Source organism: Octopus sinensis, linkage group LG6 (genome assembly GCF_006345805.1).
Source record: "Octopus sinensis linkage group LG6, ASM634580v1, whole genome shotgun sequence".
NCBI classification, from domain to species: Eukaryota; Metazoa; Mollusca; class Cephalopoda; order Octopoda; family Octopodidae; genus Octopus; species Octopus sinensis.
In genome coordinates, this window is record NC_043002.1 from 108,654,222 (window position 1) to 108,673,660 (window position 19,439).

The following is a 19,439-nucleotide window of genomic DNA, read 5'->3' on the forward strand; positions in this document are numbered from 1 at the left end:
TTTAAAGTAATGTAATGAAAGGGTTTATGACATTTGGTAAAAGTGTATTTATTATTTACCTGCCGTACATCATCACCAACTTTAAAAATACAAGCTTGCCAATGCTGAGGGATGCCATCATTTTCTGAACCATAGGATTCTTCCAAGCCGAGATTTTCTAGTTCTTTTACTCCACATTTTTTGACAGAGAATCGAGCTAAAAATGGTGCTTTTGCTGCACTAAAATTTAAATGAAAATATTGGAAAAAATTTTTAATTACCTGATAATTACATCAATATGACAAATTTAAATAACTCTAGAATGGGTATGAAAAGTCTTTTACAAGAAAATATTAGAAAAATAAAATAAAATATCCATACAGACAGCAAGAGAATTGGTAGTTCTATATTTTATAGATTTAGTGAAGACACCAAATTTATAAAGTCTAACAATAAATATATTTATTATGTCTTACCTTTGCATTGGTGTACCAGAATGATAATCTATTCCTACAACGACAGCTTCAGGATTAGAAGGGAGGTACACACCTGGTGGTAAGAGACAAACAAAATAAAAAATATTAGTATTAGCTTTGTTAAATTTGGATGAGTAGTGACCATTGGACCAAAAATGAACCATACATCACATGCTTACCAGGCAAACCTGTTGCCATTCATATCATACAGAATCATATACTTCTGAATATGGTTAGGATGATGCATACACCTTAGAATATGAAGATGTACCAAGTGGCGCAATAATAGAAGCTTGCATTAAATCTGATGAAAACAACAACAATAATGATGATGATGATGATAATAGTTTCAAAAGTGGCAAGCTGGCAGAAATGTTAGAATGCTTAGCAGTATTTCATCTGTCTTTATGTTCTGTGTTCAAATTCCGCCAAGGTCAGTGTTGCCTTTCATCCTTTCAGGGTCGATAAATTAAGTACTGGTTGCATACTGGGGTCGATCTAATCGGTTGGCCCCTTCCCCCAAAACTTCAGGTTTTGTGCCCAGAGTAGAAAAGAATAATAATGGTTTCAAATTTCAGCACCGGACCAGCAGTTTTTGAGGGGAGGGGTAAGTTGATTGTATTGACCCCAGGACTTACTTGACTAGAATTCATTTTATCAATTTTGGCAGTATTTGAACTCAGAACGTAAATACGGAAGAAAGGTTGCTAAGCATTTGGCCTAATGAGCTAATGGCTCAGCCATCTTGCCGTCTTATGTTTTATGCCATTGTAGTCATGGTGGCTACTGGTATCACAAAACTGGCACCCATGCCGATGGCAGAAAAAGCACCCATTACACTCTCAGAGTAGTTGGTGTTAGGAAGGGCATCTAGCCATAGAAACCTTGCCAAATCAGATTGGTGCAGCCCCTCATCTTACCAGCTCTGGTGAAACCAACCAACTCAAGCCAGCATGGACAACAGACATTAAATGATGATAATTCTTTCTACTACAGGTACAAAGCCAAAATTTATTTTGGGGGGGGGATAGTTGATTACATTGACCCCAGTGTTTAACTGGTACTTATTTCATTAGCAACCCCGAAACGATGAAAGGCAAAGTCGACCTCATTTTGGATCACTTGAACTCTTTTCTTAGTAACATTCCCTTGAAATACACTGCCTTTGTTCAAATGCCCAACACTGCCACAACATCCATCATCAAGGTCCCACATAAAGAGAAGGACATCAGTGCAACATCTCGTGTTAGTAAAGGGCTGATCAATGAAGGGTTTAGCTGGACAAACCCATGTATGTATCCATGCCAGTGTTCATGGGGGTGTAGCCCTTAGTGTGATCTAGCTTAACTCTCTACCAACATCCAGCAATGTTGTTAAAAATTTAACATACATATCCTTCACTCAAGATATTACTAGAGAGATGGATGTGTGTGTGTGTATCATTATCATCATCATCATCATTTAAGATCTGTTGTCCATGCTGGCATGGATTAGACGGTCTGACTGAAGCTGGTAAGCTGGAAGGCTGCACCAGACTCCAGTCTGTTATGGCATGGTTTCTATGGTTGGATGCCCTTTCTAATGCCAACCACTCCAAAAGTGTACTGGGTTCTTTTACATGCCATTTGCCATCATCATCACTTTATGTCTGCTTTCCATGCTGGCATGGGTCAGACGGTTTGACGCTGGCAGATGGCAGCTGAGAGAACTGCACCAAGCTCTGCAGTCTGTTTTGGCATGGCTTCTATGGCATGGTTCTACTTTGAAGAATTCTTAGTCAAATGAATTGACCCCAGTGTTTGTTTTTTTAAGCCTGGTACTAATTCTATCAGTCTCTTTTGTCAAACGGCTATGGGAATGAAAACACACCAACACCGGTTGTCAAGGGGTGATGCACACACACACAGAGGACTGGCTTCTTTCAGTCTAGTTCAGTCAAATCCACTCACGAAGTTTTGGTTGGCCCGAGACTATAGAAGACACTTGCCCAAGATGCCACACAGTGGGACTGAACTTGGAAGCATGTGGTTGGTAAGCAAGCTTCTTACCACACAGCCATACCTAAACTTTTGATTGAAATATTTTCATTTTTTCTGTTTCCCTATTTTAAAACAACCGATTCAGGATTATCCAGTTTAGACTGAAGCCAAAAGTGTTCACACACACACACACACACACACACACACACACACACTATGTAATTCAAAGTAATACAATTATTGATTAAATACATTGATTAAATTATAGTAAAACCCATTTGTCAAGTAAAATGGCAACGTTTCATATTTTACCTTTTGGAAGTTGAACTTTGGCTAAGGCCTTCAAGCAAGCTTCTTTTCTGTCTGGGCCTTTGGGGTAGGGCCTGAAAATAAAGTAGAAACAATTGAACCAGAGGTCTGAGAAGTGGATGATCTTCTGAGAAGTATAGGGCCATTGCTGACCTTTGTGCTATTTCATTTGAGTATAAATTGTGTCTGCTTACCGAATTTCTCCTGAGATATTGGTTATCTTTCCAAAGAATTTAAATTCTCTTTGATAAAACTTGAGAGCAGCACCAGACAAGTTCTTTGTGATGTCTTTCATCAAACTCTCCAGTAGATCCCCAATTTGATCTGAAAAACACATCACACCAATCAGACAACTATTTCAATGCTCCCACCATTAAATATAGCAACACACACTTAACTGCTGTTAAACTAAAAATATTTATGCTTAACCCTTTAGTGTTTAAACCGGCCATATCTGGCCAGATATTCCACATATTTTGTATTCAAACTGGCAATATCTGGCCTCTCACACCTAACCTACATTGACATTCTAAAAATAAACAATCACATCATTGAAACTTCAAAGCTATAACAAAATGCATGATTAATTCAAAATAACTTGAGTGAAAAAATATTACATTTAACAGAGTAATATGAACACTAAAGGGTTAAATGAATTTATATCATCATCATTGTCTTGCTTCAACTCTCACTTTTCCAGTGCTTACATGGATTAAATAGAATCTTTTGAGTCGGATTTTCTACAGCTGGATGCCTTGGCAGTCACCAACACTTATCTGTTTCCAACCAAGGTAATATTTCCCCAAGTAGGATATGTTTCTGTATAAAACTGAAAATAAATGACACTTCTTGTACGATGATAACGTTCATATACATACATACACACACACACACACATACATATATATATGTGTGTGTGTGTGTGTGTGTGTGGAGGTGCAATGGCCCAGTGGTTAGGGCAGCAGTCTCGCGGCTGTAGGATCTTGGTTTCGATTCCCAGACCGGGCGTTGTGAGTGTTTATTGAGCAAAAACACCTAAAGCTCCACGTGACTCTGGCAGTGGGTAGTGGCGATCCCTGCTGTACTCTTTTGCCACAACTTTCTCTCACTCTTTCTTCTGTTGGCCTGCTCACTTAGCCAGCGGGGTGACGTCATTTGAAGGCTAAAACAATGCGAAGCGCATTGTGACCAGCGATGTATAGCAACATCTGATAGCCTGGTCGGTCACGGACACGGTGAGATATATATATATATATATCAATATTTAGCAGAAGCAACAGAGTGACTCAAGGTCTGAGAGTTTCATGCGTCGGCACTTATCAAACTTTCCAGTAGATCCCCCATTAATTTGGTAAGTGCCAATGCACGAAATTCTCAGACCTCGAGTCACCCTGTTGCTTCTGCTAAATATTAATATATATATACTTATACTCATATTTTGAGTTCTATTTTTCTTGTTTGCACCAACATACCTATATATATATATATATATATATATATATATATATACTAGCATTAAAGACCCGTCGTTGCCGGGTCATAGTGCTAGTGCATGTATATATGTGTACATATTACATGTACATCTATATATATACATCTACACATAAAATACAAAGTTATATCTCAATATCGCTAGTGATAACAATACTCAAAATATATAACAGACTGGAATTGTTAGCCTGTCTCTTGTAATTTCGATCAATTGTATCTTGTCCTCCCTCTTGTATAGAAGTGTGGCTACAATCCAGTCTACCTCTACTTCTGGGGGGTGCATTTTAAATTTTTATCCGGGACGTCCTACGTCCTAGATATAAAGGTAAAAATAAAATATTTCCACTTTGCAAGTTCGAGTCGAGTACTCCCTTGCACGCTCCGTTGACTCGAACCTTGCTTCTATTGTAGCGAATTTACCGCCTCTGATTAGATACCTTTCATAGTCGCACCAAGACACTTTTCGAAGGTGCTTTCCTCCATGTGTTCAAATCTTCTTTTTTCTCTACATTGTATACTTTATAGACAATAGTCTTTTCTTTAATTTAATTTTTTATTATCCATCTGGACTATTCCATTTCTGCACGCTAATTTTATGTTTAATTTATTCTCATTCATGTGAAACCACTTATTCAAGTTCAAGTCATTGATGCAATTTTATACCAGTTGCTATTTTTACTTTTGTTATGTTACGGTTATATTATACTTTAGTTTGATTTTAATTATTACTTACTACATATAATTCAATTGTTATTATTATTTTTATTGTTAAAGTGAAAGCATCTGACATAAAATAGAGAAACGTTTTTGTTTCACTTTTAACACATAATACTGAAATAGTGGAGAAGATATGATATTGCTGCGGGCTCGCCCTAGGCAAAAAGTTCAAAATTTTTTTTGCCGATGACACTCCCCGGACCCTAAGTAAGGCATGTGTAAAATTTGAATGAAATTGGTTGTGTAGTTCTCAAGTTTTAGGGAAACACACAAACAGACAGACAGACACACATTCTCAGCTTTATATATATAAAGATAGATATATATATATATATATACACGCACACACACACACACACACATATATATATTGAGTCATCCCTTAATTAATGGAGTTTTTTTCATTGCATGAACTAAAAGTCGGAGAGGGACAGGATAAACTACCTGCATCAACTTGTTATAAAAGCAGGTAGTAATTTTACCTTGTCCTTATTCTTAGTGCAAGTTTTGAAGAGTTCAGTTCAATTTTAACATTTATTTTTTTAAGCTATGGAAATGACAAAGGAGCATATTCAGCATATTTTGCTGTATGAGTTCAATAGAGGCAACAATGCAATGGAAAGTGCAAGGAATATTATTAATGCAGTATATGGGGATCAGACAATAAATGCAAGCCAGTGTCAACAGTGGTTCCAGAAATTCTGAGCCAGAACTACAGCTTAGAAGATAAGCCACATCCTGGAAGATCTACAGAGCTCAACAATGACATCTTGCAAACCCTGGTGGAACAAAATCCCATTGTAACTGTTGAGGAACTAGGAGAGAAGCTTGGATTTGGTCATTCAACCAGTCATTCAAATCAATGCTAGAAGAAAAACAACCATCCTAGGTTTCAAGATGAAAGGTGCTCTTCCATCAGGATAATGCTTGGTCTCATACAGCAAGGATGACATTCCAAAGGCTGGAGCAGTTTCAATGGAAAATGATGCCTCACCCACCATATTTGCTGGACATTGCCCCATCTGATTATCATTTATTCCACAGTCTTCAAAATCATTTCAATGGAAAAAATATGAATTCTGTAGATGAGGTCAGAATAGTACTGGAAAAGTATTTTTCATCATGGACAAGTAAATTTTGGAAGAGGGGCCTGGCAAGTCTACCTAATAGATGGAAGAGCATTGTAGAAAATGAAGGAGAGTATATTTTAGATTAAAAAAGAACTTTGTATACCTTAATTTTGAAAAATAAAAGAAAAAAACCCCACATTATTGATGAGATGATCCAATATGTATACATATACATATATATATTGTGCAATGTCAAGACAAAGAGATGCACATGTGCATTTGGATATGCATGTCCAATGGTCTTCTTTCAGTTTCTATCTACTAAATCTGCTCATACATTTTGATCAGTCCAAGACAATAGTAGAAGACACTCGGCCAAAGCAACCAAACAGTGGGACTGAACCCAAAACCACATAGTTAGGAGGCAAGCTCCTTAACCCCACAGCCATGCATGTACCTAATCAGAAAGGGGTAACTTGTAATGTACCTACCATCTTTGATGGTTGCATCTTCATCCTGGTAGACATTGGTTTGCATGTTCCACAGAAGCTGATGAGCTAGTAACGATGAATACTTTGATGCCCATAGAATAAATTCTACAACATAACCCATCTGTGAAGAAAAAAGGAGAACCATTTGTAGAAGTCTTAGACTACAAAGTTGTGTCAAGCTATTGATCCATCTTACCACACACATAATGGTGATTATGTATATTTTATGAATATTTAGTAGTTCTGAGTTCTGTTTCCCCTACTTGCATTGCCAAACCCATACATATACATACATATATATATATATATATATATATATATCTCAATAATTAAGGGTAAAATCAATTAGTTGATATTTTGCTGTTTTCCCTCCATATCTACGTGAATTATTTTTGAGTAAACACTATCTGGGAGACTTTTCTTAAAGTAGTAGAAATGGCTAAAAAACTTTTTGGCTGCTATTTCTAAAAATTTCAGTATATGGCAAAGTAAATTATTTTACTGAGCCCTAATTATATAACGCTATATATATATAATGCTCGAAATACGAAGTAGAATAACAGCCAACAACTGATGAAGGGTTGTTTTTTTCGTGTTGGTTGTCTTGTTTTCTGTTTGTTTCTTTTGTTGTTTGCAAAATAAGTTCGTATTTCATGTTGCCGTATTTCGTATTTCATATTGTTTTCGTATTTTATGTTTATTTTATGTTGTTTACCTTCTGTGGTGTCCTGTGCCCATATACACATGTATATACAAATATACATATATAAGTGTATGTATACATATATATTTATATTATTATATGATTGAACGCCACGCATCCATTTCCAAGTAAGTATATATCTATATATATAAATATATAATCATTATAGATATAGGGTAAAGAATTATTAATTTAATAAATTAACAAATTTTACCAAGTAGTTTCGGTATGGAAAAGAACCATATTCGGTAAAAACTTATACAAGAAGTTTTTTTATATATAATTATAACAATAATTAAGGGTTTAGCAACAAGTTGCTTCACCACATACCGAAAATATTAGAAATAGCAGCCAAAAGACCGCTATTTCTTTTTCCTACAAAATATGTCTCCACAGATAACAATATTTGTTACTGACATAGGTAAAAGGAAGAAAAATAATGATATCAAATAGTCTTCGATTAATTATGGACGCGTTTCTGGATTAGAATTATAAAAATTCATTTCCTTTGTCAACATAATATTTCGAGAATTTATAAACTCCAATGACTGCTTTAATATGGTTTCTATGGCAGAATGCCCTTCGTAACACCAATGACTGAATAGAGTATTGTAGGTGCTTCTTTCATGACCCTGGCACTAGCGGGGCCACCAAAATAACTCACAAGACAAAACCCCTACACAGAGAGAGAGAGAGGTGGCTTTGTGCCAGTCATAGAGAGACCTAAGTAAGAAAGAGGGACAGAGACAAATTTTAAATTATTGGTAAAAAAACTGTTCTTGATAATGAAATAAACACAGGTTACACAAAACTATATTTGACCCGAGTTCAGCTTGGCAAAGTTCTTACTATGAGGATGAAGGAAATGCTTTTAAGCCTATTCACTTTTGTGGTTTTACTATTATAACATCTAATGCAACCTTGATACTCACCTTATCATATCGCAGTGCTTGTACCAGTTGTGGAATGTAGAAGATAAGAGCATCCTGAAAGATAAATTATTTTTGATGAGATACGGGCTTAAAGTGAAGAAAATTTCAAAATACTTATTATAGTTATCATTGCCATAATCATCATTTTAACATCCACTTTTCCATGCTGGTATGAGTAGGACAGCGTTTGTTGAGGAAAATGGCAAGAGAGGTGATGGCAAAGATGTGTTGGGACATGCCCTCGAAGGACATTGGGGGTGATGAGGATAGGTGAGGTGATACAGAGATTTGAACTGAGTGAATGGACAGGATAGTGGGGACTGTAGCAAATGTAGAAGCTTGGCTGAGTGGGGGTATCAGGTTACAATAAAATTGTCAAATTTGGAACTTACTGGTGGATACGAACGCAAAGATCGTACTGCAAACTGAGCCGTCAAAGGATGTGGTGGAAACTGACGGGAAAAATAGGACAGTGCCACCCCCGGAGACACAGCTGCCCAAGTAAGGACATGTACCAACTGGAAAATAGAGCAAGACAAATGTCAGATTAAAACTATAAAATTCTGAAACTAGGATAAATATATTTTGCTTTTAAAATAAAAAAATTATTTAGATCTAAACTTGCTCCTTTAACATTGCTACAAATTTTGATGTAAACATTTTTCTACTGGATGAAATCTCAATTTTTTTCATGCCAAAATGTAGCTAGGAACCAGTCCTCTCAAAAAACGTCAACAGTTTTCCATTTGGTTACAAACTGAATTAGCGACAAGCTCTGAAAGATGCTGCTTGTGAGTAAATTGCAGCTTTAAGAATATTATTCAATACGTACTGTAGCTGAATGATACACACATACACACACACACACATGGTATCAGTATGAAAAATGGAAAAATTAAATGACTCAATTTCTGAGACAAGTAGTTATTAATAAAAATTATAACAACCTCATCTTTGGAGATGTAATATGGATGGAAATACTAAAAAATATTTCATTTAATAAGGCTAATCTCTAATCTTTATCAATTGGTATAAAGTTGGAGAGGAATACAAATTCAAATATTGCGTTTTGAAAGGGTCACGCTTTCACTAAAAACACACACTTTGGTTATGTTTCACTTCAGCTGATCAATTGATTAATCAGTTAGTCCATCAAAGTCCTTTTGTCACAGCCTGTGACCTTATCAATGCAGTAAGATCTTAACATAAGATCTTGCAAAACAAACTGTTGAGGAGAAAGAGGTGTTTGAAGGGTACATAGTTCCCGAACAAGTCACAGATTGTGATGAAAGGACTTTGACAGACTAATCAATTTATTAGTCAATCAATCAATTATCTTCTTCATATCAAGAATCTTGCAAAATGAATTCAAATATTTGTTGTTTTTTAATTTCCACTGGTTTCTCCAGCCAACATCAACCAATCTTAATAAAATTGGTGGGTGTTTTATAGTTACATAAAGTAAAAACGAATGTTCAGACTGTATAACGAACCAAAGACATATATTCAGGTGGAGGGGAAATAAGAAACACAAATGACTGACCTCAGGAGCATCGGCTTCAACACTGTGGACTGTCACTAAGTAATTAATAACTTCTGGGATTTGATTTACCACCATTGGGTTAAGTCGTACAAGGCGGGTTACCTCTTTTACAAGGGCTTCAGAGTTTTTGAACCTGAGAAGAAAAGAAACAGAAATTACAATACAGACCACTAATTATTCATCTATTAATCTATCACCAATGCATTAATACAAACACAAACCTGCATAGGAAATGAGGTTATTTGTGTGGTTTTCAATACATTTTATATATATATATATATATATGGGATGAAGTAGTAAGGACTGATCTCAGGATGTTGAGCCACATGGAGGAAATGACAATGGACCGAGATGTCTGGTGATATGAAGTTCTTGAGAAGACCCGCCCATGTCAGTGAAACCGAGTTCTAGAAGTGGTGTGTGTCTCACCCACACAGAACAGGAAAACTTCTCACACACTCTACCACAACAAACCAAACTACATCTCTTCTCTTCCTCACATTTCCACTTCATGCACTATGCTAAACTCCCACCCCCCAATCCTATTTTCTTGGCCCTGTGCCACTGTATCACAGCTCTCTGCTAGCCCCCAACCTGTGTGTTCCACCTACACACCCAGTCTCACTGTATTATTGCTATCTGCTAGCCCCTAACCTGTGTGTCCCACCCACACATAACAAGAAAACTTCTCACACACCCTACCCCAACAAACCAATCTACATATCCACATCTCTTCCTCACATTTCCACAACATACACTATGCTTACCTCTCTCTCCCCAATCCTGTCTTCATGGCCCTGCTCCTCAGTATCATTGCTATCCAGTAGCCCCCCCCCCGACTCTATATATACCCAGCCCACCCCCCACTGCACTCTTTAATCACACTTCTTTCGCAATATACTGCCACTTATATTATGGCATTCGAACCTCAAGGGTATGCCCTGGCACACGCCCCCATCTATTTCTCTCTTCCTTTACTCAACCATCCCATTTATATTCTGTTCCCTGTCCCTTCTTTGTATGCCTGGCTTTTTGCCACCATCTCTATCCTGCTGGTTAAAGCTTGCACACACACACACACACATGCACACACACACACACACATTTTATTTTCTTCAGTTGCTAACAAAGAGAATGTTTTATTTATAGCTGAATTTGACCAAGGCATGGCAAGTAAAGTGAATTTTTGTGTTTCAAAATTTCCAGAAATGCCAATATCTAATAAAGAAAAAGTGATTTAGGAGCAGTGTACCAATTCCCAGACCTTTACAAGTGCACAATATAGAATACTATTGTTTTCAAAGAAAAGTTTACAGAATGTTGAGAACCTTATCTGGCTTAACCAACAAGCTAGATAGAATAGAATAAAATAAAAAATTTAACAAAAAACCAACTGACCTGTTGGGTAAATAGACACCAAGAATTGGGGAAATATCCCAAGCAAGTCGAGCAGTTTCTCTGTAATGCTTCTCTGTCATTATCTGATTCCGCCAAGTTGTAATGGTCTCTTCACCAGGTATCCTTTGTTCCATAAGTTCAAGTGGATTGTGCCAGGTTATAAAGGCATCAATAGCATTTGCCTGTCGACAGAACATGAGACACGAATGAAAGCAAAAGGATTCAAGCAACAACAACAATCACAACAACTTCAAACGTTTTCTAACCAAATAAGGACCTAGTGAAAATGTTTAAGAGGTACTGATGGTGAAAGCTTAGCCCCAGGTCGTCCTTGAATGGGCAGATCTAAGTTCAAATGCATTCTATCTGTAATTAGCCTGTCTTTTCATTCGGACTATTTCTGCATTTTAAGATGGCAGGATATGATTTGAGAGAGTGTGGCTGTGTGATAAGAAGCTTGCTTCTCAGCCACAGGATGCTGAGTTCAGTCCCACAGCATGGCACCTTGGACAAGTGTCTTCTACTATAGCCTCAGGTCAACCTGAGTGGATTTGGTAAATGGAAACTGAAAGAAGCTTGTTATATGTGTGTGCATGTGTACCTGTCCCCACCACCACTTGACAACTGGTGTTGGTTTGTTCACATCCCCCATAATTTAGCAGTTCAGCAAGAGAGACGAACAGCATAGGTACTAGCTTAAAAAAAAAAAAGTAATGGCATCAACTTAGCTATCATTCAACTAGTGTTAGGAACATAAATTGTGACTAAAGTTTGGTGGAAGATTTTAATTCAAAACTTATGTAAACAGGACATTTGTACTACAGGACCAGAGCCAGTTTCAGCCAGGTTGGTAATGAAAGGGTTAATCATATTCACAAAGCTTCTGTCAAGCCAAGAGTATAGAAGAAAGAAGATACTTGCCTAAGGTGCCAGAAAATGAAATCAAATTTGAAACCAAGTAACTGAATTAAATTTCTGTGACACACAAACATTTTTGTGTTCCTAAGACTGTAGGCTGAGAAAGTCATTGTAACAACTAAATATGTTAATGTAAGAGGGTGTACCTAATTATGTTAATATATGTACTACACATAAATATGCTAATGCATATCCTGCACAGAAATATAGTAATAATTATCCTGCACATACCATTAAAGACAGAATCAGATTTCTTTTCCTCATGTAGTCCTTGACAAAGTGGTCCCCAGCTGTATTAAATTTTCTTGTACCTGGTTTAATTTTTTTGAAAAAAAAAAGACAATAGTTTCAAAATGTCATTGTCAATCTATACACAATCATTTTTAGGAACATACTCAGTACAGAATGGTATGTCATCTTAGAGGTAAACTTAGTCTAAGAAAATTCATTGACAGAGTATGACCTGTGAAAAAGAATCTGTGTATTTCTTTTTTATTAACACACACACAAAATATATATATATATATATATATATATATATATATATATATATATATATATATATGCATGTGTGTGTGTGTTACATACACACATGTATATTATATGCATATATGTATAATATATATACACATATGTAAGTAATATGTGTGCATACATAGCTATAATATAATAAAGAAAGCTTCTTATTAATTAGTTGTGATTATGTAACTTTTTACAAAAAGAAAGCAATAATTAAAGTCTTCATTGTTTAGAAAATTCTTAGCAATTACAATTATAATATATTTTTTATCAAAATGTAATTTTTAAAGATCTTTTATTATTGAAGATTTCATCTACATACTGATCAGAAAAAAACAATTTTATTCATTGCAACAAATGATTTTTAACATCTTAAATTTCTATCTCTTTCCTTCTTCTGTTTCATAGCAGTGCTCTCTTTCTTTCCAGCCTTTATTCGTATCACTTTATCTATATCCTTATAACAATCTCTCTCACTCTTATCCTCATCCTTCTTTTTCTTTCATTAACTTTCTCCATTTGGTGTTTGGTTCTTCTTCTCTCTCTCTCACACACACACACACAAAGTATTCCATCCCTTTTATTTCATTTAATACTTTTCTTCTTTCCCTTGCACACAGTTACTTTCATTTTCTTTCCTTGCAACTCTCTCTCTCTCTCTCTATCTCGCTTGTTCACTCTACTGCCTTTAATTATTTTCATTAAAAATAAGTGATTACAAAGTTTTCTTTGAGATACTTTGAAAACATTTGTGAAATTTTTACACCACACATATTTATCAACATTACATAGAAATTTCATATTTCAAATTTCATTCAGTTAGACACAAAAATATACATACTATAATATTAATTTCCACATTAGAACTGCTCAAAAAAACACACCCAAGGAGCAGTGCTTCTGCTACTATATATACAGTACGTATATATACATATATAATACATTATACACCTAAGAGTTTTCATATCTTTCACATTGATTTTTTTTCAAAAACATTGCTTATTATATTATTTCAATAAGACATCAAACACCATAACATATTTCACCATCATTCCATTGTTAGTAAAAAACTCAAAAATGAAATTATTTATAGGTCTTGGCACAACATGTTAGTACAGAAAATGTCCAGCTTAAATAAGAATTGCAGGATAACTTCAGATTTGTAGTAAAGAGTGTTTGCCAACATAACATGGCAGTCCTGGTTTAGGACTAATGTTGCTATAATTTAGCCCCAGGTGACATCGTCTCCAGCTGGCTATATGACACAATCTGTGTCCTTATATGTTCGAAAATATTGTATAGCCAGCTGGAGACGATGTCTCCTGGGGCTAAATTACAGCAACATTAGTCCTAAACCAGGACTGCCATGTTGTGTTGGCAAACAACCTTTACTACAAAGTACAGTTGCTGAATATCTCTCGTTGTGAGATTTAAGATTAGTAATTTTCTAACTTCAGAATTGTTATATATTTCTACAATTCTTCCAAGAGAGAGATTATTTGGAGGAATTTTTTTTTTTTTTTTTGCTAAAAATTAAACTTCATGCAACAAACGGAATTCAAGAGAAACACATTCACAGCATTTAATGGGAAAATACAAACACAGCAACAACAACTACTTAGAGATAGGGATTAGGAATAATCCTTTCTACTTTAAGCACAAGGCCTGAAATTTTGGGAGGGTGGGGTAAGTTAATTTCATTGACCCTAGTGCATGACTGGTACTTATTTCATTGGCTCCAAAGGGATGAATGTCATGGTAGCAATTCTGCCAGTTCACTGCCTTAGGAATAATTATGATAATAATAAATTACATCAAATATATATGATAAAATGTTGATATTTCAATGTAGATCTTACTGGAAAGAAATGATAAACAAGCAATGATTTTCTTGTTTACAAAAACAGTACAAAAATGAAATCTTACAAAAATGAAATCTTACAAAATATTTAAATCTTCCAGATTCAGAGAATAGACATATTAAAATAATAAGTTTACACCTGAGATGTAAAACAGAACAGGTTTGGCAGTGAGTGAAGTGCAAGTTAAATAACAAGCATAGAAAAAAAACAAACAACCGGTTTAATGTGGACAATGTATGATTAGGAATACAACATAGTAGAATAGAAATTGGGTCTTTAAGTTATTGATTCCCTGGTGTGGTGTACCATTTACCTTCATTTGGTGGCAGTGTTGGAGGGAGAGAAAGAGAGAGCTGGAGTGCCACAAAAATACTATTACTTAAAACTAGTCTAGATCTTGGGTATTTCATTAAGTTTTAATCTTATATAACTAATGCGATAATTTAATCTAATGCAGGACAAATACTTTAAATCAAGAAATTGGAATTTAAAGAAAATATTATATTTTGCTAATCACTAATGTTTGAGATGGTAAAAGTTCAGCTTGGAAAATATCATTTTAAGGCTAAAAAAGAAATAAGATTTTGTTTTCTGTTCAATTAACCTTTAGCTAAAATAATACTTGAAGAATGGTATACAAAGAATGTTAAAGAATTTAAATAATGTCAAGACAAATAAAACATCAATGTTGAATTTAAGTAGGTGACTTCATTAATTTATTGAAGGAATATAGTGAAACTCATTAATGGAAGCTAGATTATGGCACTGCAGCTGTTCAGTTGACTGGTTGAATTAAGATGAAGTTTTGGTTAAAAGACAGAAACAGTGAACTTTCTTATGAAGTTAATAATAGCTGTTAATGTGAATGAGACCATGAAATTTAAGGAAAAACACCGCAAAAATATCATGTATAAATATATTTACAGTTGTTACATATAAAGGGGAGAGGAACTGGCAAAAATGAAAGGAGAAGGTTCATTACATGTCTACACTAACAACAACAAGAAGAAGTAACAAAACCATAGAGAGACAAGTCAACAGGCAAAGGTAAATGCGGCTATACAGAGATATTAACGCGGAGCTGTTCATGTCTGCATGGAGAGATAGAGCAAAGAACTGCATGCAACTAGTGCATTCTGAGATAATAGAGGATACTTGCCAGAACCCAGAGTCCCAGCGCTGCCAAAAAACTCATTGTCAGGGCCGCGGGTCATGGAACCATCAGAAAAATCATAGCCTGACTGGAAGGATGTGGGTGAAACTGACAATGCTAGGGTGGAAAAAAACCATGGCAACTGTGTAAAACATTGTTGCGGTCAACAACAACAACAACAACAACGGAACATTATTATTGCAACACATATATTAGGTAGGAACTGAAAACACAGGATGGAAATAACGATAAGTCATTGAAAAGAGCAAACAATACAATAATGATAAATATCAGAAAACAGATTGTTTGTGAAAATATCATTAATAACAGCCTTTTGTAAATGGAGACCATCTCTCACAAAAATATATTAAAATATGATGGATAATAACACTAAACATTATGGATTTATAACATTAAAAAGTGAAACGAGCATCTTAAATAATAAACATTTCCATTAGCATGAAAATAGTTTTTATATGAAGAACCACAATGGCTGTGAGATTTAAAGCTGCAATTGACTTACCACCTGATCATGAGACTAAGCCTTACTCTGACAGCCATTGACTTGGGTCCTAGAAGGAGAAGGTACAGAATTCTCCTGGCTTCAGTTCTTTCTGGCCAATGAACATTTTATTTATACTTCACTTTCATATTTACAACTATAAAGAAGGAGGAGGATTCTTAAAGCTATACAAACATCTGCTGCAACAATATATAAATACTAAAGTTTTGAAAATCAGCCCACAATATATACATGTTTCAAGAAAGATGTTTTAAAAATTATTAATCAGTTAAAGCAAATTCTTATTTAACAGAATGTCACCAACCTTTGGGGAAGAAGTTTGCATATAGTGTGCAAGCGCTTTCATTGTTCAACTTTCCAAACTTGTTCTGGCCTAACATGCATAAAGTTATTTTTAGTAATGGCATTGACTATTTCTGGTTCAAAATTCTTATGAAGTATTTTTCTTTTGCCTTTCATAGTTGATCATTTTCGTCTTTCATTTTGTGAAAGGGGAATATTTAAAATTTTTCATTTGTACAAATGTCTTAAATATTTACTAGATGGGACATTTCTAACAGATGAATATTTCTCTGTTCACACAACTGGTTAGTTTTTGTTCCTGTTTCTCCAATGTAATTCTCATTGCATTGTGGACATGTGATGCAGCAGATGAGATTTTTTGTTTTGCAATTATTCATGTTTGCATTCACTTTTAGTTCCTTTCCATTTTTAAATCTTTTGGTTGCTCCTTGTTCAATCATTTCTCATGTCCCTCAATGAGGGTCTCCACAGTTTCTTACCTGCTTTATTTCTTTCTCTGATGTGAATATTGCCTTTGTTGGGAGACTCTTGAGATTTGGTGATTGCATTTGGCTGTTGATGATTTGTGATTTTCTTTTATTATTTGTCAGAGATTAGATGGCTGATGTAGAATTTGGAAGTATCATTTGGCTGAATGTAAGATGTTATGCTTCCTGGGATTGTGGGTGACTTCAAATGGAATATATTTGTTTTCTTTCTTGTCACCTTCAGTGTGGGTGTTTCTCTGTAAGGCAGAGATTGAGATTTCTTTTGCTTTGGTTACGACATGATTTATTAGCTTTTTAAAGGACCATATTTAACTCCACCAGTCATTTCTCTTGTCTATTTGTGCCTGCAACTTCTGAGGATATACTTCTTGCCATATTGAATGGTATGTTCCTTTTGATATGGGAAGGGTGGCAAGATCCAAAATTTAAATATTGGCATGAGTCAGTTGTAGCTGTCTCATTTTCTTTGATTAGAACACCCAGAAAAGGGAGTTCTCTTTCATTCATTTCCATAGTGAACTGGATCGATTTATGAATGTTGTTTATTTATTTAAGGAGCCTTGCAAGGTCTTCCTTACTTTTGTTCCAAAATATGAAGCAGTCATCCAAGAATCTTTTCCAGTTCCCTATTAAATAGGATTGGAAATGATGATCAAAAATAATTCTTGACAGGGTATAGATCTTTTTCTTCGAGGTATCCTAATAACTAGTGTTGCAAATGTTGGAGTGACTCATCACCATTGCTGTGCCTTGTATTTGTAGGTAATATTGGTTGTCAAAGAAGAAGTTACTTTCTTATAGTTAAAGAAAAGAAAGCAGTTACAACCAATCTCTACTGCAAGGATACAGATATACATCAATATTTAGATTATAGATCTTGCCAACCTTTGCACAAAAAGGAACATAGCATTCACTATAGCAAGCATATATATTCAATAGCTGCAGATACGAAGAGACAAGAGAAATGACTGGTAGAACTAAATATGTTCCTTCAAAAATAGAAATTTCCTCAAAAGCTAATGAATTTTGGCATAACTAAAAGAAATCTCAATCTCTGACTCATGAAGAAATACTCACACTGAGGGTGAAAAGAAAAATACAAATATGAATATTCCACTGGTAGTCACTCATGATCCTAAGAACCATAACATCCTACATTCAACCAAACAATACCTCCAAATTCTACATCAGTCATATCCATCAAATAATTTTTGAAAATCACAAATCATCAACAGCCAAGGATAACCACTAAAAATCTCAAGACTCCAAACAAGATGAGATTCACATTAGAGAAAGAAATATTGTAGAAACCCTCATGTGAAATAATTGAACAAGGAACAACCAAAAGATTCAAGAATGGGAAGGAATTGAAAATGAATGCAAACATGAATTGCAAAACAAAAAATCACATCTGCTGCATCACATGTCCACAATGCAATGAGAATTACATTGGAGAAACAGGAACAAAGCTAAATAGTTGTGTAAAGAGTAAATTAAAGATTCAACTATTAGAAATGTCCCAAATAGTAAACATCATTTGTGCATAAAATATTCCCCTTTCACAAAAGAATACTTTATAAGAATTCAAAATCCAAAACTAAATTGGAAATAGTCAGCATCATTACTAAAATCAGTTTCTATGTGCAGTAGCATAAAACATGTGTGGTTAAGAAGTTGAACAATGAAAGTGCTTACTCACAAACTAAACACTACATGAAAAATACACACAATACACAACCTCTTCCCCCAAATCTATTGGGTTGGTAAGAAAGTAATTTCAGTTTTTTAATGTGAAATAAAAGTCATATTTTTCATACAAAGAATGAACTTTAATCAATTATATATTTTCCATTTGTTCAATGACCTTTTGTCATCTTTCTGACAACTTCATGATTCCATGTTAATAGAACTTCTGCTCCTTATCAGCCAAAAACTGAAGCAAGTGCAATTTCAGCTCATCATCATTATTGAAAGTTTTACCATTCAAAGAATTTTGCAAACTTCAAAATGAATGGTAATCTGATGGTGCACGGTTAGGGCTTTATGGTGAATGTGATATCACTTTCCAACCAAGCTCTAATAATTTTTCACAAGTTAGCAAAGATGTGTGCAGTCTAGTTTTGTCATGGTGGAACACGATTCCTTTATAATTTGCCAATTCTGGCCGTTTTTCTTTGATTGCTTCCTCCAGTTTCATTAGTTGTTGACAGTAAACATCTGAATTGATCGTTTGGTTCCTTGAAAACAGCTCAAAATACACAACACCTTTGTAATCCCACCAAATTGACAGCATAACCTTTTTTTGATGCAATTCAGCTTTTGATGTGATTTGTGCTGGTTCATTATACTTGGACTATGATCAATTTTGATTGATGTTATTGTAAACAATTTATTTTTCATCACTAGTGATGATTCATTTAAAAAAAAGATCAATTTCATTGTTTGAGATGCATATCGCAAACATTGATTCGTTGTGTTAGGTGAATCTCTTTCAATTAATGTGGAACCCAAATATTGAACTTCTTAACGAGTCCAAGACATTTTAAGTGATTTCCAGTTGTTGTGTGTAATACATTTAATCTCTC

At 34.9% G+C, this 19,439-nt stretch overlaps 1 protein-coding gene across 11 annotated transcripts in view; it reads right to left on the reverse strand.

The window, feature by feature from the left end:
* LOC115212901 (phosphatidylinositol 4-kinase alpha) overlaps positions 1-19,439 on the reverse strand; it is a 162,150-nt gene that overhangs the window by 15,919 nt on the left and 126,792 nt on the right. For 8 of the 11 annotated variants that reach the window (XR_004999797.1, XM_029781704.2, XM_029781703.2 and 5 more), the window contains 11 exons: positions 15,547-15,657; positions 12,238-12,317; positions 11,089-11,270; positions 9,691-9,823; positions 8,540-8,665; positions 8,148-8,201; positions 6,513-6,633; positions 2,938-3,067; positions 2,747-2,817; positions 456-528; positions 60-219 (listed from right to left, as the gene is read on the reverse strand). Coding sequence is in view for 10 of the 11 variants with exons in the window: in XM_029781704.2 (XP_029637564.1) it covers positions 60-219; positions 456-528; positions 2,747-2,817; positions 2,938-3,067; positions 6,513-6,633; positions 8,148-8,201; positions 8,540-8,665; positions 9,691-9,823; positions 11,089-11,270; positions 12,238-12,317; positions 15,547-15,657 (1,241 nt within the window). In the remaining variant the exon portion in view is untranslated. The remainder of the gene's footprint in view (positions 1-59; positions 220-455; positions 529-2,746; positions 2,818-2,937; positions 3,068-6,512; positions 6,634-8,147; positions 8,202-8,539; positions 8,666-9,690; positions 9,824-11,088; positions 11,271-12,237; positions 12,318-15,546; positions 15,658-19,439) is intronic. The other 3 variants (XM_036504208.1, XM_029781709.2, XM_029781706.2) reach the window with 1 other exon arrangement.